Here is a 24,398-nt window from a genome sequence, read left to right as displayed (position 1 = left end):
GAAAGAGTTTAGCAGTTTTGTCGTTAAATTTGTGTGTCTTACTGCTTAAATGTTTTTGAACATGGTAACGTAACGTCCGAAAGTCGTACGTGAGTGACGTCATCGACAGGCTCTGGACACAGCCGGCCAGAAGGAAACGTCTAATACGGCGTCCCCCAAAGACGCTAGACCCATGCCCTATGCCCTTTAGACCAGCTTTTAATGGTTATATGGTACAGAGCCGCCAATATTTTTCAACAACTGGACATCATTTTATTCATTTTCAATGTTTCAATGGCTATTTCCAGAGATTAAAGGTAAAAACTACACATTGTCTCTTTAATGCTGGTTATTTTTTTGCAGGTTAACTGATGCATTAGTAACAAACTTTTTTTCTTCATTTAGATTCTGCTGTCAGCATATGTGATGGTTCCTATGCATGGGAAAGAGATGCAGAGCCGTTTCTGAAAAAGTATGTCTGTTAGTCACATATATGTTGTAAAGGGGACAAAGAATGCAGTTTATCAGCAATCTAAAACACTGCTTTGAATCTCTAAGAAGCATAAGAAATTTTCTTTGGTCTTTCATCTGTCCCAGTAGCCCTGATACAGACTATTCTAAACCCCCTAAATCAGCCTTGCTCTGAAAAGAGCTGTTTACCCCTCCCACTTGGCCAGGACATGAATATGCTAATGAGCTACTTGCTAATTGGTTGGTTTAAACCAGAAGGCCTCAGACACTGGAGACTGCAGATTGGAGGAGGAAGGACTCCACATTGTGAAGTTTTTCTCTGGCATTTTTAAACTTTTCAATTTACATAAAAAGTAGGCCACGCACGACTTTGACTTTTTGACATGCTTCTTTTGACCATCCAAACTGTTTTTATTCACAAACAATGAGAAAACGTGGGTTTAGATTCTTTGTTCCCTTTAACTAGGGATGTTTGATATTATCGACCTTTTTATTGTCATCATTAATGCAATTTCTCTATGATTACTATGATTTGGAGGGCAGCAGTAGCTTAGGTAGGGCGTGTTGTCCAGTAATCGGAAGGTTGCAGGTTCGAACCCGCCTTGCTTGTTGGTGGTGGTCGGAGGGACTGGTCGCACCTGTGATCGGCATGCCACACCTCTGTCAGTGCACCCCAGGGCAGCTGTAGCTCCATCATAGCTTATCCTCACCAGTGTGTGAATGGATGAATGACTGATTGTGTGGTGAAGCGCCTTGGGGGGTTGTAGAACCCTAAGAAGGCCCCATACAAATACAGGCCGCTTACCATTATTTGTATTGTAATGTAAAATCGGAAGTTAATCTGTGTTGGTTTTTCCATTTTTAATGACACATCCTTTGGATACCATGTACATATTATACGTTAAACTCTTCAGTTACTTCTCCTCATTTAACTCATTCACTGCCAGCTGTTTCCTGATCGGTAAAGGCCTTCGCTGCCAGCGTTTCTCACCATTTTTACAGTTTTTTTAAGAGTCACAGAACGTTGCGCTTGGATGATGTTGACGCCAAAACTACCAAAACAAAGCGGAGACTTACCTCTTGCATCAGAAAGAACCCGTGCGTTTCGAGCGTTATCCGTTCTTTCATAATCCGTTGTTGAATTGTGATCGGCAGAAGCTTTTCTGGTTCGTGCCTCACTTTTTCAAAAAGCAGCGGCCCAAAACAAACTCCTAACACATGGATTTTCTGCTTCCTGATCACGTGACGTGTGACATATGTGGACGAAGATCGGCTTTAAAGCTGGGATATTTGTTCTTATGGTGCGGGGCTTGTTCCGATGCCCACACAGTAAAAAATGCAAATGACGACTTTTGTCGTCATTGGCAGTGAATGAGTTAAAATGTCCAAATTCTGGGGATTCTTTTTTTGTGTATTGTGTGCTTAAAGGGTACATATAATGCAAACTGCACATTTTGCATCATGTTGTGCTGCCATGCGGGTCTCTACTGCCTCTAAACACTACAAACCTGAAAAAAAGCCTGTTCGTCTGTTTTGTGTTTGTGTTTGATTTTAGTTAATTTATTATATGCCTAAAACAAGCCGTTTCAAAATGTTCCTGTTTGTGATGTCACAAACTGAGAAATTAGATTTGAGCTACTTCTCAGGTGTAAGAGAGCAGCTGCTGGAGGAGCAGCAGCTTCACTACAAGTCCCTCCTGGATATTGGAACTTCTAAGCAGTCTAGGTGGGGAACGGGTGGGTGTGGCCAGCTCAAGCTTGTTTTCCTAAGGTGACAGAGCCCGGGAACGGCTCATTTTGGAAGGTACTGAAACTGTCGAGAACAAAACTGTTGAAATTTACTGATTTTGGGGTAAGCTACCTCAAATAATTTAGTTTTACTTTCATGAGGGGGGACCTTTCATTTTGTTATTGATTTATATCAGTATTGGAAATGAACAGTTTGACTTTTCATATACCAGATATTGTTTTAAAAAAGGCTGATTTCAAACATCCTAACAAAATGTTCCAATATTGAAATATATATATATCTTTCCTCTTTTGTCAGTCTGTCTTTGGACATCAAACCAGGTCGACTGGTGGCTGTGGTGGGGGCTGTGGGCTCAGGGAAATCCTCTCTCATGTCAGCCCTCCTGGGAGAGATGCACTGCACTAAAGGCTTCATTAATATTCAGGTTTCTGTCTTTATTCAAGTTGCTAACAGTGTGTTGACACAGTTATGTTAAGTGTTTTTTAATAACTTAGAAGTGTTTGAAATGGGCAATCCATTTTCATTTTAATTCAAGAGGTCATTTTCGTAAAAAAGGATTCAATAATGACATGAAGGTAGATATTCCTTGTATTTGGCTTTTGCACACAAAATCAGACAAGGGCGTGTTGTAATTAAATACTAATATTAATTAATTCAAAGTTGTCCCGATCATGGAGAGCAGATTTAAATAAAACAATAAAAGCTATTACTGAAACGTGAAGGAGGATATTTTTATACAGCTCCTGGAGTGGCTGAATTATAATAATTAGTATAATTAATACACGGTAACATATGTACTCTTGTAGAATGAAGATTCTGCAGGTGCTGTAATATCGGACAATAATTAAAAATCCTGGCAAAAGAGGAAGATCAAAGCACTCTTGGATGAAGTGGAATATTGGTCTGTGCTTTATAAGTCACATAAGATACATGAAGATGAGCAATTTTCCTCATTTTAGGACTGAAAAGGAATCCACTGGCACATTTTTTTGTATTAAAAATATCTGATTGGAGGAGCTCAAGGGATGATAGTCGTTTTTAAGAGCACTTTGAGGACTTTGAGTTTATAATTATTACACAGGATATAAGTTTATTTTATGAGGGATAAAACCGTTATGCCTCCATTTCATACCAAATAATTTCTGATAGTGTCCTCTTATTCACAAAGAAAGCTGCACATTTCATTTATTCCTTGTTCAAATAGGCAGGGTTAACTTATTATAGCCATGAATCTAAAAATGAGAAGGCAGCCAAGAGGAATTTGTTGCCCCAACTGTATTTCTGTGTTTTCATTTAGGGCTCTCTTGCATTTGTTCCACAACAAGCCTGGATCCAAAACGCCACTCTGCGGGATAACATCTTGTTTGGCTCTCCATATGAGGACAAAAAGTTCCAAAATGTGATTGAAGCTTGCGCTCTCGGCCCTGACCTGAAATTGTTGGCTGCGGGGGATCTCACTGAGATTGGAGAAAAGGTAAAAATTTGGATTACTCATTTGTGATCTTTGCTGGAATTTGTTCACTCCACAAAGTAAGTGTAACTGAAATTGCTGCTTTTATTTACTTCCGTTCCCATCCGTAGGGCATCAACCTCTCAGGAGGCCAGAAGCAACGTGTGAGCTTGGCCAGGGCAGCTTACAGCCAGGCTGACATTTACCTGTTAGATGATCCCTTGTCTGCAGTGGACGCTCATGTGGGAAAACACATCTTTGATAAAGTTATTGGCCCAAATGGAATTCTCAAAAACAAGGTTTGTGCTCTTCCAGCAATAAAGGGGACATATTTGAGGCACATTCTTCATCATTTTGTGGTGCCATGTGGGTCTCTACTGCTTCTATAAAAACTCTATGCCTAAAAAAATAAGCGTTTTCCATCGGTGTTTGTTTTTGGGAATTATGTGCCTAAAACAGGGATTCCCTGGGGGTGCGCGAGCTGCCGCTAGGGGGTGCGCGAGGTGAAAAGTGTAATGGCTGCTGAGCTCAGAGAAGTCTGTCATATGTCACCATTAGCGTAGCCAGAAACTCATTTGTGGGTGGGCCAAAGAAAAAGTAAGTGGGCCCAATAAATGCAATTGAAATCAAGTATATTGTGTGTGTGTGTGTGTGTGTGTGTGTGTGTGTGTGTGTGTGTGTGTGTGTGTGTGTGTGTGTGTGTGTGTGTGTGTGTGTGTGTGTGTGTGTGTGTGTGTGTGTGTGTGTGTGTGTGTGTGTGTGTGTGTGTGTGTGTGTGTGTGTGTGTGTGTGTGTGTGTGTGTGTGTGTGTGTGTGTGTGTGTGTGTGTGTGTGTGTGTGTGTGTCCTCCGCATGTGCCCTAGCTTCATAATAATAATGCGCTCCGAGCTTCAGCACTCTGACCTGCGCACGCTGTCAATAGCGAGATATGTTCCGTATTTGATCATTTTTAACGGTGTTGGAGGAATCTGAAGGTGGTGAGTCATTCTGGCAGATTGTAATTAACACCCTGTCTCATGCAGGTGTTCTGACATTGTAAACCTCACACACAGAACATTGTGGATGTAACTAAATAAATCAAGAAATGATGCCCATCTGAGCATTTTAGCATTATTATATCATTATATTAGCACACTGACTGTGGGACAGCATTCTAAACGTGTCAGGCTATTAACAGCACGCTGAAGATCTGAAGTTTAGAGTGCGTCTATCAGAGGTCAGACGCGTTCCAGCGGAACCACGACTCACGGGTGCACATGTGAGCACATCTGGGCTGGGCAGAAGTAATTTTACATCATTGGTTTAAATGGCGCCAATAACGAGACACAGTGACTGGAGCAGCTCATGGAGCTGTGCCACACACACACACACATATACTGATTCAACAACAGTACGCTGCGCTGTGCCGTCAGACTGAAAGCAGAAATGAACGCTGCCGCTTCCGTGATAAAAGACTTTTAAGAGGTTTTATAACATTTTTCATTCAAGGTCATATTAAGATATTAGCTTCCATTTTGGGATGACGTATTAAAGTCTGGTCCGCTCCAGCCAGTGACTCCTCATGAACCTGACTACAACTCATGTTACTGCAGCATTTGTTATTCTAGTCTGCGTGGCAGCGGATCGCAGATTCAGCCACACCATAAAACAACAATAAGTCGGTCTGAGGCAAAAGTGAACCTCATGGCTATAGCTTTTCCATCTTTTCCCCTATAGACATTTGATTACGCACAAGTAGGTGATCAGTTCAGGTTTACACAGAGCAGAAGGAAGGAGAGAGCTCTGGTTAAACGTTCCTGCTTTAAGAAAACTGCATTTAAATTACATTGTTTAGGTGCTACCTGGGCACTCTCAATATTGATTTAAAATTAAATCAAAGGAAATTGTAATGGTATTGAATGTTTTTTTAACTAATATTTCAAAAATACATGCATAAAAATAAAATGAAAGTGATGGGGAAAAAGGTCGATCATATTTTTTTAACCCTGTCTGTCAAGTGACTGTTTAGCATGACGCCTGATGTATCTGGCTATATATATATATATATATATATATATATATATATATAGCCATGCCCTGATGTGGGGCTGGGGGTGCGTGGCTAAATAAGTTTGGGAGCCACTAGCCTAAGACAATCTAAATGTATTTGTTTTGGATGGCACAAACTGGGAAGAGGAGTTGCTGCTGGAGGAGCAGCGGCTCTACCCCAAGCTCCTCTCAGCTTCTCAGCTTATAGCAGCCAATCAGGGGATGGATGGGCGTGGCCATCAACAGCTTGCTTTCTTAAAGTGACATAGCCCTGAAATGGCTCATTCTGGAAGGTACTGAAAATATCAAGTATAAAACTGCTGAAATGGCTTTATGAGAGAGGGATTTAAAGAACTTCACAAACATGTTGTATTGACCATAGAACTGTTATAACTTGAGAAAAATAAATGTCTCCTTTAATTGTGGTGTTTCTGGAAATGTTTGCAGAATCCAACTACCACATAAAGCCTTCCCACCTTCAAAAAGTGTCTAATTAAACTAAATTTAGGACTCATTGGTGATCTATGAAATGATACGTCATGAAATACACTGTACCTGGGTTTAATGAATTCAAGCACAGTCATTCTGAAATATACCTTCAGCTGCTGGAACAATTGATGATCTGGGCATTTATTTGCTTGTTTGTTTGACACAAACTTCCTCAAACGGAACCAGAGGAAGACCGAGATCATTGTCTTTAGGTCATCTACTGCACTACCTAACCCAAAAAGCAGCCATGGAGATCTTTCCGCCTACTGTCCTTCAACAGTTAGGAGCTTGGGGGATGTTTTAGACTCAGATCTCACCTTTGCAGATCAGGTGCAATGGTGAAGGCTAGTTTCTTTCAACTGAGGCTACTTAGTAGGATTAAGATCTATGTTGACCTATTGCAACTTTTATACATGTTATGATCTCTTCACATCTGGACTACTGCAATGTGTTATACATTGGCTTGCCACAGTCTGCTTTAGGTCACTTACAGAACATCCAGAGAGCTGCAGCTTGCCTTACAGCAGGGGTCGGCAACCCGCGGCTCTGGAGCCGCATGCGGCTCTTCCATCCATCTGATGCGGCTCTCTGTGCCTGTAAAATAATGAATGGATATTTAAATAAAAAGCTTTATATTTTACTGCATAAATTTTACATCTGGATGCCACTTCTAAATGTAAAGATTGTCTGCGTAAACCTGAACAGTTCCAACCCGGTCTTACTGTGAGACCGGGTTGACGCGTTACGCTTGTGCGTAATCATAGGCGCATTCTGAGCTGAAGAGATTCTGGGATTCTCCTCAGACGGCTCCTGGATGTGTCGCCACATTGGAGACAGGAACAAGCACTATTCAGCCAAAGTTTCATAATCAAGGAACATTTTCTAAGTGACAAGTCTCTCTGAGAGACAGGGTTTGGAAAACGTTCGCTTCAGTCGGAGGAATCTTCCTGCATGCGCTCTGGTTCTGCGACGCGCTCCAAGCCAATCTCCACATCTTCAGCTCGCTGTGTACCTTATGTAGTACACGCTGACAGCGAGCTGTGATGAGCAATGTCCAGCTCAGATGTTCAGATGGGAATCTTTTCTTGAGTGATTTAGCTACATCTGCGATGTGCGTAGAATAAAATGTCAGTTCGTCTGCATGCGTCAGGGTAATTCTTTCTATTCTTTCTCCGTCAAAATAAACGGTCAAATACTGGAACTGTCCGGTCAACACAAGCCCTGCTTTTAACTGTTCTGTTTTCTTGTTAAAATAGATAAAATTAAACTTGATTAACACCAGAACCAGGCGCACTGCGCCGTTATCTCCGTCATTGTAAATGAGGGAAAAACAAAATGATCGGATCCTTTTCTGACCTTCCCCACCTACAAAGTTTAATTACAACAATCAAACGTGACAGAGCCTGGATTTGTATTCTGAACAGTATAAACATGTTTTAAAAAGAAACGTATGACAAAAGTGGCACCTGCTCAGTAAAACCACCAACAGGGTGAAAAATATCAACATATTGTAGGCACAGACGGGCTACAACTTCTGGATCCACATTATATAAATTGTTTTATTGATTATCTTTTTCATGAAAGATAATTTTGACGTGCACGAGAGACCGGTACTGGCTGCTGTAACCTGTTGTGATTGGTTAAAGCAGCTCTCTGCTGTCTGAGGGTAGGCCACGCCCACAATGCCACGGCTACTGTGGCTCCCAGTGTTTACTGTGGGAAATGGGTAATAATGGCTCTTTGATGGGAACAGGTTGCCGACCCCTGCCTTACAGGGTCAAGAAAGTATGATCACACCACTCCTGTTCTGACTGATATTCACTGGCTTCCTGTTAAGTTCAGGATTGATTTTAAGATGCTACTGCTGGTTTTTAAACATCTGCTTGGATTGGCTCCCCATATATGTGCGACCTTATTCGGCCCTGTGTCCTGTCTAGAAGGTTGAGATCAGCTGACTTTCATTTGCTAGCAACACTCAGGTCACAGTTCAAAACTAAGGGTGCTAGAGCCTTCTCCGTGATGGCTCCTGTCCTGTGGAACAGCTTGGCCCTTGAGGTTAAGATGGCTGATACTATGGCCTTTTTTAAATTACAACTGAAAACGCATTTGAATGCCTTGGAATTTCACTGATAAGATAATCAACGAGCCACAAGCTTTTCTTTCTTTTTTATCTTTTCATATGTGATCTTTGTTTTATTCTTTTGTTGTTTTTATGTATTTTGTCTTATCTGCCTGTGCTTTTGTCAGCTCCTTTTTTTTTTTTTTTTTTTACTTTTAATGCCTATGTGCAGCACTTTGGGGCAACGGCTGTTGCCTTTTAATGTGCTATATAAATTTTGACTTGACTTGAGTTTTCTAAAACTTTAGTTCTTCTGCTCACCTGATACTTTGAGTTTATAATAGTTCTGAACTGGGACCCAGCCATCTTAGTGGATGCATCATCTTATGTGTTCATCACTCAGTAATCTGGACACATTCGACCACAAGACCTTTTGTCAAAGGCTCCAAAGTTCAAACTTCTTTAAATGAGACTATCCTACTAGGGTTTTACTTAAAGCTGCACAGCTGTATTGTCTCAAGTGTTTTGCAAAAACAAACTTTCTTTTAGAATTCAACACTCTAGTGAATTATTTTGTTACTTTTCCTTAATTAGATTTCATTCATAGTTAAATGATTCTAATTCAAAATAACTGAAGATTGTTTTTCTTGCCACGGCTTCTTGTCAAATCTGAAAGTTTGTCGTCCTTTCTGTTTTTATCGATGGGCTTTCTTTGAAGGTTTTGTTTCTTTCCAGCAACCTGACCCTTCTGAGACACCGTAATAACTTTTCCATGCTAATAGCATGCGTTTAATGACATGTCTTTTCAATAAGTCACCCAGCACAGTTCATTTGTTTGCCAGCTGAAATAATTGAATCCCTGCAGCATTTTTCCATCATAAAACACCCACCTGTTTGCTGAGTTGAATCAGATTTGTTAGTAACTTTTTACTAAAATGATTTTTAAAATAAAAAAAATCATTGCAAAAGCCATGTAAAAAATGTTTTTATAATCAGCAAATAGACCTTTGATCTCAGCGCTGAATCGGTGTGTGCTTTTGTCTGTACAGACTCGGATCCTGGTGACTCATGGAATCAGCTTCCTGCCGTTTGTAGATGAGGTGGTGGTCCTGGTGGATGGACGGGTTTCTGAGTTTGGATCCTACAAGAGCCTCCGTGCCAGCAAAGGAGCATTTTCAGAATTTTTGGACACGTATGCCAAAGAGCATAGTAATCAGAGCACAGAGGAAGGTAATGATATCATTCCCGTCATCCTGGTTGGAATACAACTCGATAGAATGATGCGCTTTCAAGGCTGTGCTCAAACTGTTGCTGCATATAAGTTTAATGTAGTTTGTATTTGTGTGTGTGGCTATTCATTTTTTATCAATATGCTTTCAGATGGTTGCCAGGATACAGAAGACTTAGAATTCATGCCTGATGGGGATGACACTCAGCCAGACTTTCCTCCAGAAGATGCTGTTTCTTTTACACTGAAGAGAGAGAACAGCATCCGCCGAAGCCAGAGAGGCGGCAGGTTCGATCACACTTTAGTATAAACAGGCAAATTACACTTAAACTAACTAGCAAGCAAACAAATACAATATTGAATGTTTTTAGTCCTTTCAAGTGGATGTTCTAGGCTAAAATTAGAGTGGGGTCCAGGCTGGGGCTAGCTGCTTTCCTAGAGAGGCTCATTTATAAGAAAACATAACCAACTTTGCCTTTAACTATTTTATATTTTAGTGATTTAGTAATTACAGCAATATAACAACAGCAATTACACAACCCAGCTTTTCAATTAGTTTCCAAATATAACAATTTTATAAAAAAAATATTGTGCTTTATTTATCTGAGTGAAAACAAAAATATTTTATCGACATCACTTTTCAATTTCAGATAAATGATTTCATAATCTGTAGTTCCACATCATGCATTGTGCTAAATAATCACCCAAAAAATAACTTCAAAAAATATGTATTAGCTGTGTGTCCACTATAGGGGTTCAGAGAATTTCTGGGAGGGAGAAAAATGTCCAGGAGATATGATGGCTCGGCATTCTCAGCCGCTGTGTCCTTGTACCAAATCAGCCTTTTCAGGACTTTGCTAATCTGTTCTGATCATCAGTACTTCCTGTTTTAGGTTGGACCGCTCCTGTTTCAGTTCAAGTCTTATTTTAGTGAGAAAATCCATCAACAATTTATCCCGGTCTGCAGCCATCCTGAGGATGCCACAAAACCTTTAATTTGGAAAGAATAGAATGGATTAAAAGTTGTTAGAGACTGGAAAGAGATTTAATTAAGCACCCGGATTAAAACTCGCCAGCAGGTGGCGGTATCGGGCTGGTGGTAGTTCTTTTGGTAAGAGAAGAACAGTCGGTTACGTCACTTCCTGCTTGTTCGTGAGTCTTATGATGGACAGAAGAGTTTTTGTTGGCCGGAGAAGAGACAGATGGTGTGTTTGTCTGCAAATGAAAGTTAATTTCTGGTCAATTTGTTGGTGAAAATTTGACCACTGGTATGTTACAGACGTCACTTGAAAGACGTCCAAGTTAATCCACGCTAACCCTAACCCACATTAATAACATAAAAAGTTTTATTCCAAAGTACGTTGTCCAAGCTTTCTTTCAAAAGACACTGGCCCACCTTGAATCCCCCGACAAAGCAGCCCCTGGCCCTGTACATTCACTGCTAATTGTCATTCATGTTCTTTTCCAGTGTTAGATTGAGAAAAAACAGCACTTTAAAAGTTACTGAAAAGGCCGGTGAAACAAAGAAAGGTCAGAGACTGATTGAAAAGGAGGCAATGGAAACTGGACATGTAAGCACTTTTTTTTCTTTTAATACATCAAATTTTATAATATTTTGCTGGAAAATTGGCAATTATTTCTATTCCTCTCTTTTTTTTTAATCATCCAGGTAAAATTTTCAGTATACCTGCAGTACCTGCGAGCCATGGGCTGGGGATATTCTGTTTGGGTCTTGATTATTTACTTCATCCAGAACGTGGCTTTCATTGGTCAGAATCTGTGGCTGAGCGACTGGACCAACGACGCAACCGTTTACTACAACAAGACCTATCCTGCCTCAATGAGAGACAGCAGGGTGGGAGTGTTTGGTGCTCTCGGAGTGGCTCAGGGTAACTAAATGTCATCACTGGAATATCTTTAAAATGACACCAATTAGCTTTAAAACTAAGACTCGTATTCTTTAAATATGGTGCACACTCAATTTACATAATAATCTTTTGTTATTTTGATAAGCCCTACTTTAGGCTAGTTGTGATAAATGAGATGAGAAGGAATAATTAACATATTTTTGTAACATCAAGTTCAATTAATGATCTTTTTTTCTGGTGAATGTGCATGAGCCCAGTCTTGCATTTGTAAACTTAAAATAAGGACAAATTCTGATGGATTTGTTGATTAATGAGATGTAATTTACTTTTAAAGTGCATTTAGATGCGTCTTAAATTGGAAGTGGCACATTTCCTGGTTATGCAACATAAAATGTTTCTTGCTCTTTTTTTTTTAATCTCTCAGACTGTTCTTGACACACCAGGCACTTCACTACCTTAAAAACATGTACTGAAGGGTGAATTATACCACACACTTATTACCCAGGATAAGAACAAAGACAAACATAATTTTTCAGTTCATGAAACTTTTGATCAACTGACACGTAACAAGGTCTTTTGGCATCTGTATTTAAATGTAGGAAAGGCATCAGTAAAAGGCAGCATTACTTAAACTTTTTTGGGTCTAATCAAATTTACCGTTGTGCTTTTGTCCACCTATACTATAAATGCTTTGTTTTTTATTGCAGGTCTGTTTGTGTTTCTTGGCACGCTGCTCCTCGCCAATGCTTCCATTAATGCATCTCGTATTATGCATTCTCAACTGCTTAACAACATTCTGAGAGTGCCCATGATTTTTTTCGACACTACGCCCATTGGGAGAGTGGTCAACCGCTTTGCAAAGGTTCGGGTTTCATGTTTTGTTTGCACTACTTTTCTTTTCACCTGTAAAAAAGAGTTGCCACAAAAAAGAAAGTAATGTGTATAATGTGATTTAGCTGAATTAGACTAATTTCCCTTATGCTGGTTCTGCAGGACATATTCACTGTAGATGAAGCCATTCCTCAATCCTTCCGCTCCTGGTTACTGTGTCTACTGGGTGTACTGGGAACACTGTTTGTCATCTGTCTGGCCACTCCTTTCTTTGCCATAATCATTGTACCTCTAGCAGTTATCTACTACTTTGTACAGGTGAGTTCACTTAAAGGAGGCAAAAAAAAAAAAAATTACCTAAATATATTGAAGAGGAGAAAGCGAATTGTATTCAAATATTTGGAAAATAACTAGGAGTGGGAATGTAACGCTTTAATTACAATGAATTAATTAGAAAAAATAATATGTTGCAAATTTACCCCTCGAGGCTAAGCTCCAATTGAGGCCAGAAAAGTCTAGCATCAAAATGTATGCCCTATGTATCAATAAATATCGTCGAGCTGAATCTCTAAATAAACTTCAGCGCCTGTGTTACAAGATCGTATAAACCTTTTTATGTGCTCCAAATGCAATTGAAACTCCAATTATTAATCACAAAATTACATTTTTTATGAATTCTTCATGATGAAAAGAAAAAATATCTACTTTTTTACTGTTATGTTTTGCAGGTGGTAGAAAGCAGGCAGAACTTTATCCATATAAACTATTACAGCAGAAAGAACAAGCATACATGCAACATTCATCTTGTAACCCTCAGCAGAACTTCCCCTGGACTCTACACTACACCTCTATATATTTAGCGGTGCTCTGCAGCCACCTAGTTTTCAGTTCAATACACAACATGTACAGTGTTTAACACATATAGGGAGCCTAAGACTCCTCCCTTTCTGGTCGGGTCATGGGTCCCCGGAAGAACGAAAAAATGAATGGAACTCAACGGGGCTAAAAACGGTATTTTCTAATTCGCTTTCTTACGCCCTGGATCGCACATATGTTGTTCTGCAATTTAAATGAAAAGTAGTGATGGGTGTTTTGACCACGCCAGTCAGGTAGTTTGAGATGTATTGGCTTGTAAAAGTTCGTAATTAGCATGACTACACACCAAAAATTGGCACACCGCATATGTGACGTCACCACATAATCTCTCCTCCCCTAGCATAGCTGCTACTTACCAAATGACCAGATTTATGGTGTTTCTTTCCTCCTGTGGGAAGTTTGCTGAACTTGCAGCCTTTTTCCCTCAGTTTTTCTCCCGTGTCTGGTTCGATGACGTCACTTTCGTGATGCACATTTGTAGTCCCGGACTTATTTCCGCACAAAATCTAAAATAGCATTTTCCCCCATTCAAAAATAAGCGTGCTCTTGGTATCAAAATGTCTTTAAAATTCACGGACATCATATGTGAAATCTATGGCACAAAACAAGCGGAATTAGAAAATAGCGTTTTTAGCCCCAGTGAGACCAAAGAAATCAAACAGACCTTGTGGTTACAGAAATATACTCATTAAAGTGTGGTTATGTCATCTGTGCCTCACTAAAATTATTTTTAATAAGCACAAGGTTCCTGGGTGCAAATTGTCTTGAACAATTAAAATGTGATTAATCAAAATTACAAAGCCTCTGATTAGATTGTTTTTGTTGAGTTCCACCTCTAAAAATAACATAAAACCTGTTGAAAAATAGCAATGAATAAAACACATTCCATTAACCCTTTGATGCATAATGGTCACTACAGTGGACAGGTACTCAAAATTGTTATTTATTTATTTTTGCTATTAAGCACAGCTGTTGAAGACTTAATTGCATTTGAGCCCCTCCATTTGGACTTCAGTTAGCCAAGCCAACATATTTCATGCTCAGAATGCACGGTGTCCACTGAGGGGGACATGTAATAAATTATTTGTAAATAATAAAATTTTACCAAAAAAATTTGTTGAAATTTGTTTCATTCACACCTAAAGATGAATGAAAAAAATGGTTAAAAAATCATGGTTGAAGATTTCATAATTCATGCATCAAAGGGTTAAAAAAATTCCATTTAAACAAATGTTTAAATGAAGGGAAACCACCACCAAACTGTAAAATATTCATTCAAAACACAAAGCTCTTAAAGAGCAAGTCACCCCCAAATAAACTTTTTTTTGCTGATAAACTATATAAATGTGTGTCTAATCGTGCTGCAGACACGTGTCGTCAATAATTTGGCACTTCAGTGCATCTTGGTCAAAATTTAAATATTCTGCCTAAAACTGGCAGTGTTGTGCCGTTGTCAGGTAAAAACTCTGCACTGTATTTTAATTTAAATCTGCCACCGCTATTGGCTAAGAGGTATGCTATGATGTAAACTGGTGCATTATGATGTCACAATGCTGTCCTGAGCCTGTGTGTGTGTGTGTATTTGTTAGCGGCTCCGCCCTCTCGGTCTGCCTGGCAACAGCATTTGTTGCATTTTTCAAACATGAAGTGGGAGTGGAGTTAGACTCTGGTAGGGGGTGACTTGCTCTTTAAAATTGCCTTTTAGCACTAGGTATGGCTACAAGCAATCCTAATCTGCCCATTAACACATCAAGTTCATTCACCTGCAGCTGAACAGTGATCTGCTCAGAGAAATGGTCCTTGGTCCGAGCTGACATATCTAGCCAGGACTCAACCTCAGAACCTAAATGGCATTATGAGTAAAAAGCCAGATGGTTCTTCTCCATTCTGGTCGAGGGGAAATGGGTGTTCATGCTTTCAGATGACTGCTAGAACGATTTTCCTCTTCGGCTCAATCGATCAGAAACAATTCCAGCAAAAGAAGTATTTTAAAAACAGTGAACAAAACTCCTTTGCCATGTTTTCAAACCACTCTTAGTAAAATAAGATGTGTGCCTTATTGGAAAATATGAATATACAAATGTTTTAAAGATACAGAAATTTTAATCTGTGAATGAGGAATTTTCTCTTTTATTTTTTTTGAAAGAAATAATTAAAATAGTCTTTCGGCCAGAGTCGGAGGTTTCCAGTCCGTGCCGTGAATTCTGTCACATTCATTGCTGCCTGAGGGTCCAATAGCAATGACCAGTCAGTGGTGGTTTTCAGCCTGCATGAAATGCATGTACCTGAATAATATTAGGTTTTGGTGCTAATTAATTTATATCTATTGCTAAACAGTATGAAAATGCACATATAAATCACTGCACATAAAATATAAATTAAATGTTTTTTGCTCCCTTTGGAAAAGGAGTTTTTAGTTTCAGCAGCTGTACATTTGTACTTTTTATTTGGATTTAAACAGATTTAGAAATCATCTAAATATGGCTGTTATTTATGAACAGTTGAAGTTTGTCTCAACTACACAGTAAAACCCAATTAGTTAGCCATCTAGAAAAAACGCCTGCAAATGGATTGCACTTAAAATAAAAAGTACACGGGTGTAGGTAGTTATGTGTTGGAGCCACACATGTTTACCACGTAAAATGCATTTAAAAGCTAATTACTATAAACAAGACACACCAGTACAAAGTACTTATTAATTTCCTTACTGTTTACTACTGCTCAAATATATGATACTCAGAAATACTAGTTCAGTAAGCTAATTTCCAAGTGGCTCAAACACGTGTAACTTTTTCATATTTTTAAATCATTTTCTTGAGCCAGTGTGCGTTAAAATGACCTTTTACAGGGTTAATGCAATAAAGACCCCCACCGCCTTCTGTGACCAGAATATCACTTGCAACTTCAGAGTGCCGGTCCAGTCCCTGCTGGACTTAGTAAAGTGGCGCTTACATACCTGGCATTGAAGTTTTCATCCAGCACATTTCCTACATGTTTTAGATGAACACAGCTGACTTGTTTGACTTGGTGATGACCCACTCCTGTAGAAATTAATGAAGGCTGGGGAGACATTTCAGTAGTAAGATGAAGGAGTTAAAAAGATTAACACACAGCAAGGAGATACGTTTCACTTTTGGTTTTCTAACAGACACTAAGGGGTGCCACAATGCAAACCAAAACTGTGTCGTATTCCTTTTAAGTGCAATTAGTTTGCTTTTTCTTTTTAAGTTAGGGTATCTAATCAGATGTCTACAGTGTTAATAATAAATCTTTTTCCATATTGCATTTTTTTCCCCTCTCAGAGGTTCTACGTAGCGACTTCTCGACAGCTGCGTCGTCTGGACTCCGTGTCTCGCTCTCCTATATACTCCCACTTTGGTGAAACCGTGTCTGGCCTGTCTGTGATCAGAGCCTACAAACACCAGGAAAGGTTCCTTAAACACAATGAAATCACTATTGATGAAAATCTCAAAAGCGTCTACCCATGGATCGTATCAAACAGGTCAGTTCAAGTACCTCCAAATGCATTTAGACAACATTAGATTGATTTATGTTAACGTCTCTGTGATATTTACTCAACAGATGGTTGGCCATTCGTCTGGAGTCTCTAGGAAATCTCGTGGTATTTTTTGCTGCTCTGTTTGCAGTCATCTCCAGAGAGACCATTGACAGTGGCCTGGTTGGCCTGTCTATATCATACGCTCTCAACGTGAGTCACACACACACACACAAACGATTGTTGTGTCTTTCAACAAAAATAAAATTTATCAAGTTAACCAACGTTTCCTGTTCCGACGTTTCAGGTAACGCAGACCCTGAACTGGCTGGTGAGGATGACCTCAGAGCTGGAGACAAATATTGTAGCCGTGGAGAGAGTGAGTGAATATTGCGAAATTGAAAATGAGGTATGTTTGCCACTTCCTTCTGTTTTACACAAAGATGCTGTTTTTCACTGGTTCATTTAATGGTTTTTGGCTAAACATTTGAAGGCATCCTTAGGTAAATTTTTTTTTTAGATTTGTTACTTAATTTTTGTTTGTCTCGCTATTGTTATAATATTCAGTTTGACATTTGCATTCAACACAAACATAGTTCAAATGAAAACAGCATCTTTCAATCTATTAATTCCTCTTATTCTGCAGGCTGAGTGGGTGGCTCAACATCGACCTCCAGAGAATTGGCCACAGGCTGGAAGGCTGCAGTTTATAGACTACAAGGTCCGCTACCGACCAGAATTAGACCTTGTACTCAAGGGAATCACCTGTGACATAACCAGCAGTGAGAAGGTTTGTGTGTGTGTGTGTGTGTGTGTGTGTGTGTGTGTGTGTGTGTGTGTGTGTGTGTGTGTGTGTGTGTGTGTGTGTGTGTGTGTGTGTGTGTGTGTGTGTGTGTGTGTGTGTGTGTGTGTGTGTGTGTGTGTGTGTGTGTGTGTGTGTGTGTGTGTGTGTGTGTGTGTGTGTGTGTGTGTGTGTGTGTGTGTTCCTGTATTTACTACATACTGAGGAAATTTTTTGGTCCTCACTTGTTTTTAAAGCTTGCCAGTTGGTTTTAAAGGAATAGTATGAATTAAGTTTTAGTTCAGGTTTAGGGCTAGGAATAGATAAGCATTGGTTAGGATGGGTTAGCCATTATACAGTCACAAAAATGAATGGGATTCAATGGATGGTCTTCACTATCATAGACGTGTGTGCGTGCGTGCGTGCGTGCGTGCTAGAATACATTCTGCAAACAAAGGTCTAATTTTGTGCAAGATCATAAAGATAGATATCAGAGCTTCTTGGCTTATAGCGGTCTGAGCGGGGAATGGTGGGTGTGACCAGCTTCAGCTTTTATTTCTAAATTGACAGAACCCTGAAATGGCTCATTCTACAAGGTACTGCAAATATCAAGGATAAAACTACTGAGATTGCTTTATATGAAAGAGGTCTAGCGCAAAGAACTTCGTGAACATGTTTTTGATCAACCCCAGAACTATCATCTATTAAGAAAACAGTCCCCTTTCTGATTTTATGTCAGATTTGGACATTCATGATTGGGATAAAAGTGAAATATTTTAACCTGACGCATTATTATTATTATTTTGTTTTTTTGTAGGTAAAGCTAATCTTGTAAGTAGTTGAGCTGAAACAAAAAACAGTTTAGGAATTTTATAAACTGGACCACATTTTTGCATTTTTGATTATTTTCTTGTGTTTATGAAGGCTTACGAGTCACCAAAATCAACATGGCGGCTCCATTAGTAGCACTGTGACTTTTCTGAGTTAGAATGTTCTCCGACATGCATGGCTTCTTCTCATAGACAGAAAACATGCATGTTAAGATAAACTGCATCTGCAAAATGATTAAACACAAAAATGAAGTAGCTAGGTTGAAGGTAAGGTACAATTGAGAAAGAAACATGTTCACAGTAAAGAGAAGACCTTTTAACTAGACTATGAAATTCTTTCACTTTGAAGTCAAACTCCAGACAGAAATGACAGATCATACTTCAGCTTCTTTATTTCCGTATACCAGGCAAACTAAAGGAAAACAAGCTTCAGAGTTCATCTATGCCTCTCCAAAGCTCTTATCAGTCTTTGCCTTTCATCTTTGGAATGAAATGTTGATCTTTTGATTTCTCAGATCCAGTCTTGGTTGACTTTTTTTTTTTACAGCATAATTGAAGCTGCACATTTATTTCTTAATGAATTTTTACTTGCTCTAGGTATGTAGGTAGCTAGGTAGGTGGGTAGGTGGGTAGGTAGGTAGGTGGGTAGGTGGGTAGGTAGCTAGGTAGGTGGGTAGGTGGGTAGCTATAGGTAGCTAGGTAGATGGGTAGGTAGGTAGGTAGGTAGGTAAGTGGGTCGGTAGGTAGGTGGGTAGGTAGGTAGGTAGGTAGGTAATAAGGTAGGTGGGTAGGTAGGTAGGTAGGTAGGTAGGCAGGTAATAAGGTAGGTAGGTAATAAGGTAGGTAGGTAGGTAATAAGGTAGGTAGGTAGGTAATAAGGTAGATAGGTAGGTAATAAGGTAGGTAGGGAGGTAATAAGGTAGGTAGGTAATAAGGTAGGTAATAAGGTTGGTAGGTAGGTAGGTAATAAGGTAGGTAATAAGGTTGGTAGGTAATAAGGTTGGTAGGTAATAAGGTTGGTAGGTAATAAGGTAGGTAGGTAGGTAGGTAATAAGGTTGGTAGGTAATAAGGTTGGTAGGTAATAAGGTTGGTAGGTAATAAGGTAGGTAGGTAATAAGGTTGGTAGGTAGGTAGGTAATAAGGTTGGTAGGTAGGTAGGTAGGTAGGTAGGTAATAAGGTTGGTAGGTAGGTAGGTAGGTAGGTAATAAGGTTGTAAGTAGGTAGGTAATAAGGTTGGTAGGTAGGTAGGTAATAAGGTTGGTAGGTAGGTAGGTAATAAGGTTGGTAGGTAATAAGGTTGGTAGGTAATAAGGTTGGTAGGTAGGTAGGTAATAAGGTTGGTAGGTAGGTAGGTAATGAGGTAGGTAGGTAATAAGGTTGGTAGGTAGGTGGGTAGTACGTAGGTAGGTAATAAGGTTGGTAGGTAGGTAGGTAATAAGGTAGGTAGGTAGGTAATAAGGTTGGTAGGTAGGTAGGTAATAAGGTTGGTAGGTAGGTGGGTAGTAGGTAGGCAATAAGGTTGGTAGGTAGGTAGGTAATAAGGTAGGTAGGTAATAAGGTTGGTAGGTAGGTAGGTAATAAGGTAGGTAATAAGGTAGGTAGGTAGGTAGGTAGGTAGGTAGGTAGGTAGGTAGGTAGGTAATATATCAATGCGTTTGAGTGTGAGTACCAGTTGCTTACATTAATAGGGAAGCTTTAGTGACTTCAGAAGCTTCATTGGCCCGGTATCTTAGGACGACCGAAGATGCTTTTGGTCGTTTGATTTCGGCTTAACATCTTGGCCCAAGGCGATCTGCTGTTTTTAGTCTGTTTTGTTGAACATTTGCATTGCCATTGTAACAGGGTTTTGTATTCTGTATTTATGTATTTTTTATTGTATTGTGAGTTTCTATTCATCTTTCATTGGTTTTTCTTTCAGTGTTTTATTGCTGTTTTTGTTTTGTTCAGCACGTTGGGCCACTTTGATTGGTGGTAGTAAAGTGCTTTATTAAAAATAAATGAAATGAAAACGAAAAATGACTTGAATTTGGATTTTTTTCTCTGCTCTCAGATTGGGATAGTGGGCCGCACCGGAGCTGGAAAATCCAGTCTTACTAACTGCTTGTTTCGAATTATTGAAGCAGCTGAAGGACACATCCTGATTGATGATATTGATATTGCCACAATTGGACTCCATGATCTGAGGAACAACATTACAATCATACCTCAGGTACAAAATGGAAACAAACACACACAAACTTAGTGTTCAGTTCCTTAACCTACTTAACCTTTTGAGTGCAGGATCCAGTTTTGTTCTCTGGGACACTGAGGATGAATTTGGATCCATTTGATAAATTCAGTGATGAGAACATTTGGAGAGTCTTGGAGCTCTCTCATCTGAAGGACTACATCACCGGGTTAGAGGAAGGATTGCAGCATGAAGTCGCTGAGGGGGGAGAGAACCTCAGGTGGGAAATATGTTTTTAAAGTATATTTTAAATTCAAAGAAGATGAAATGAGAGTCGTGGCTCTGAAACACCGTATTTGTTTATTTGGGTGACGCTCTCCCCAGTGTTGGACAGAGGCAGCTGCTGTGTCTGGCTCGAGCGCTGCTGAGGAAGTCTCGTATCTTGATCTTGGACGAGGCCACAGCAGCTGTGGACCTGGAGACGGACAACCTTATTCAGAACACGATCCGCAGAGAGTTCTCACACTGCACCGTTCTCACTATCGCCCACCGGCTGCACAGCATCATGGACAGCTCCAGGTGAGTTTCTCACAGGGTTTTTGATGACTCGGCCCATTTCCTGTTTGCTCTTCCGGTCTCGTCTTGTCTTGCACTGTGTCCTCTTGTCAGGCAGCCAAGAATGCTTTCTAGAAATCCCACAGAGAGTGGGGCCTCATTTAAACTTTCTTGTATAGATTAATTCCTATGAAAATTTGTCAGACTGTAGAAAATTAAATATAATTTGAAAAACTAGCCTTTAAACAGAAATTTTTGTTTGTTTCATTTCTCATTTTAGCCGTCGCAAACTGATTGCATTCATATAAACAAGTGTTTCTCCTGAACAGGGTGATGGTTCTTGATGCTGGTAAAATTGTGGAATTTGATTCTCCAAACAACCTGCTGGAAAAGCGAGGTCATTTCTACTCCATGGCGAAGGATGCTGGGATATCACAACAAACAGTGACTTCACTTTAAATAGGTGCTTTTACATTCTGCTCAGTTTTTTTTTGAACGATTTGAGACAAGTTGTTGTGTGGGTGTATTTGTGTGTATGTAAGATATAAAAAGATAAAACTGTATTTATAGAAAGCATGATGAAAAAAATGATACTACATGTATATAATTTTTGTATATGAACAATAAATATTTAAGAAAAATGTTTCAACGAAAAACCATGTTTTACTTGTTCTTTTTGAAATACGATTGGTCACATTGAGTTTCACATGCAGGCTGAATGTGAAAAAGTCTGACATCAACACATCTAAATACTATTAGTCCTTTTTAGTTGTGAATTATGCATTTCCCACCTGAGAACTTTAAAGAGCAAGTCACCCCCAAATCACATTTTTTTCGCTGATAAGCTATATAAAGGAATGTCTAATCGTGCTACAGACACGCATAGTCAATAATTTGGCAGTTCAGTGCATCTTGGTTAAAATTCAAATTTTCTGCCTAAAACGGTCAGTGTTTCATCGTCGTCGGGGAAAAATTCTGCACTGTATTTGAATTTAAATCTGCCACCGCTATTGGCTAAGAGGTATGCTATGATGTAATCTGGTACATTATGATGTCACAATGCCATTGTGAGCCTGTGTGTGTGTATTTGTTAGCGACTCCGGCCTCTCGGTCTGCCAAGCAACAGCATTTGTTGCAATTTTCAAACATGAAGTGGGAGTGAAGTAAGTTTCTTGTAGGGGGTGACTTGCTCTTTAAATTGAAAGGTCTTGAGTTCTTCCTCTTCAAACACCTCCTGGGCTCCTGTTACTTATACACAGACTTGACAGCAAAAAACAAGAAGTCACATGCAGAACAAGAAACCCACAAGCACTTATCACCACAGCAGGATCAAGCCTACTTGGCAGAACAATGTTTGTCTCCACGGGGGCACCTTTTAAACCTACTGATGTATTGCTTTTTTAATGCGTTAGCAAATGAGCTAAGATGATGTTGAACAAACAAGCAACATTCTGATTTCTGTTGAAGCCTAACAGAGAAGAATTTCACAGCATTACCAGGAAGCTAATGGAGCAACAGCTGCCAAAATATTATTTGATAAGAACTTCTATTTTGTTGAATGTTAATAATAAAAAAAAACAATAAAATATAAAGGCTCCTAAAGAGTCCAATAGAATTGTAAAGAAGAGACAATAGCTTGTGATGTTCACGGGTACCATGAGTGTCACCCCACTGCAAAAGAGCGAACTGGCTCATAGGGCCAGGTAACCGTGGTAACGGTGAAAGCCGCTGAGTGGTACCAGGTAGAAATCACCCTTTCTTAAAATCAGGCAAAGAGGATTCCTGCAATTATCATTAGGGACATTAAAATGTCATTTTAAGTCAAAATGATAGCTTATTACGGTATAGAAGCTATTTCAGTTTAATCTGGAATTGGGTAAGGGTTAGTTTCTCACTTGCTTCTGGACTCAAACAAAAACTAGAGAACATCCAACTCTTGTGCTTTTAAAATAATCTCACACAGTGTTATTAGAATTCACTGTGTTTTGGAGGTACTTAATAGTCTGCATTGTGTTTCTATTTTGATTAAATAAATAAAAATACATTTGTTGCATCTCTTATTGAATACATTTTATACTTAACATTTTCCAACTCAACATTACTGCAGATGTATGTTTGGGCCTATGCCCATTAAACCTGCTGCCCACACTGATGCAGGATAATACTGACCACTGTCATGAGTAAGTATGCGTCTGTGAAGGGAGAGAGGGAGGAAGCTGGAACCAGAGAGCGGGTAAGAGACTCACTGATGTGAGGGACACAACCGAGGCTGGATTTATTTGCCGTGAGAAGAACCGCTGGTATATTTGCTGCATTTGTTCCCACAAAAGGTGAGTTCATACATCTCTTATTCAAAACAAATTCAGATTGGACATTTTACTGTAGTAAAATTATGCAGTTACACATTTTTGCATTAGTCTTACTGTGACAGGTTCAACAGGGTGCACATGCTTTGTTCAGATAAATCATGTTGTAACATATACATACATACATACATATATATATATATATATATATATATATATATATATATATATATATATGTATGTCAATTTATACCAGAATACTTCTGAATATATGGACCAAAGTCTGAATATATGGACTGAACTCTGAATATATGGACTGAAAGTCTGAATATATTGACTGAAAGTGTGAATATATGGACTGAAAATCTGAATATATGGACTGAACTCTGAATATATGGACTGAAAGTCTGAATATATGGACCGAAGTCTGAATATATGGACCGAAGTCTGAATATATGGACTGAAAGTCTGAATATATGGACTGAAGTCTGAATATATGGACTGAAAGTCTGAATATATGGACTGAAAGTCTGAATATATGGACTGAAAGTCTGAATATATGGACTGAAAGTCTGAATATATGGACTGAAAGCTGTGCTTTAAGTGGGTTCGGTTTGCAGCAACATGCTCCGCCACTTCAAACTCTGTGACCTCTCGGCATAACTTTTGTAAATACTTCTTTCTAGGAGGTGCGCACTGGTAGTTTTTCGGGTCATTTATTAGTCAAAATCTCCGAGTTCTAAAAAAAATTATGTCCCTCCAACATCAGCCGTCCACTGTACGTGCCCAGCGCAGCTACTCCCGATACGTCGCACACGCGCTCCATCAATGTCCACATTTTGCGTCAAAGGTGCATTACTGCCGTGGGACGCACAGCGCATTCAGCCCCGTCAGCACAGAGGAGACACAAAAAGAGATGATTTATCCAACACTGTGCACGTTCCCGCAATGACAGCAGCAGCACCTGAACAGCCGGTGGTTCGGTGGTTAGATGCTCTGCAGGCAGGAGGATGGAGCTGGACATATATCCATACAGAAATATAGATCATTAGCAAACTCCGAGCGGATTGGAGGAGTCTGATCGCTGCTGCAGTCAGCTCGATCTCCGACGGGGATTTCCAACTCGAGAGGGGGGTGGGGGTGCATTCACCCACTGGCTTGGAGTAGAGCACCAGTCGTTCTTGGATTCTCCAGAACTCAGATTGCCAGTCAACTTCTGCCCCGTCTATAACC

The 24,398-nt window shown here is 39.6% G+C and overlaps 1 protein-coding gene across 1 annotated transcript in view; it reads left to right on the top strand.

Annotated features, from left to right (window-relative positions):
• Positions 1-21,515, top strand: part of abcc2 (ATP-binding cassette, sub-family C (CFTR/MRP), member 2) — a 35,170-nt gene extending 13,655 nt beyond the window's left edge. Inside the window, exons 15-32 of the mRNA XM_070542416.1 lie at positions 385-451; positions 2,497-2,623; positions 3,497-3,673; positions 3,781-3,948; positions 9,275-9,455; positions 9,606-9,741; positions 10,922-11,024; positions 11,123-11,342; positions 12,029-12,183; positions 12,315-12,470; positions 16,331-16,530; positions 16,611-16,737; positions 16,832-16,933; positions 17,171-17,314; positions 20,188-20,346; positions 20,418-20,584; positions 20,689-20,883; positions 21,189-21,515. Of these exons, the coding sequence (XP_070398517.1) occupies positions 385-451; positions 2,497-2,623; positions 3,497-3,673; positions 3,781-3,948; positions 9,275-9,455; positions 9,606-9,741; positions 10,922-11,024; positions 11,123-11,342; positions 12,029-12,183; positions 12,315-12,470; positions 16,331-16,530; positions 16,611-16,737; positions 16,832-16,933; positions 17,171-17,314; positions 20,188-20,346; positions 20,418-20,584; positions 20,689-20,883; positions 21,189-21,318 (2,714 nt within the window). The 3' untranslated portion in view covers positions 21,319-21,515. The remainder of the gene's footprint in view (positions 1-384; positions 452-2,496; positions 2,624-3,496; positions 3,674-3,780; positions 3,949-9,274; positions 9,456-9,605; positions 9,742-10,921; positions 11,025-11,122; positions 11,343-12,028; positions 12,184-12,314; positions 12,471-16,330; positions 16,531-16,610; positions 16,738-16,831; positions 16,934-17,170; positions 17,315-20,187; positions 20,347-20,417; positions 20,585-20,688; positions 20,884-21,188) is intronic.
• The last annotated feature ends 2,883 nt before the right edge of the window (positions 21,516-24,398 follow it).

This window comes from Nothobranchius furzeri, chromosome 12 (assembly GCF_043380555.1).
Source record: "Nothobranchius furzeri strain GRZ-AD chromosome 12, NfurGRZ-RIMD1, whole genome shotgun sequence".
Classification (NCBI taxonomy): Eukaryota; Metazoa; Chordata; class Actinopteri; order Cyprinodontiformes; family Nothobranchiidae; genus Nothobranchius; species Nothobranchius furzeri.
Note: the sequence above shows the minus strand (reverse complement) of the source record. Positions and strands in the feature narration are given on the sequence as shown.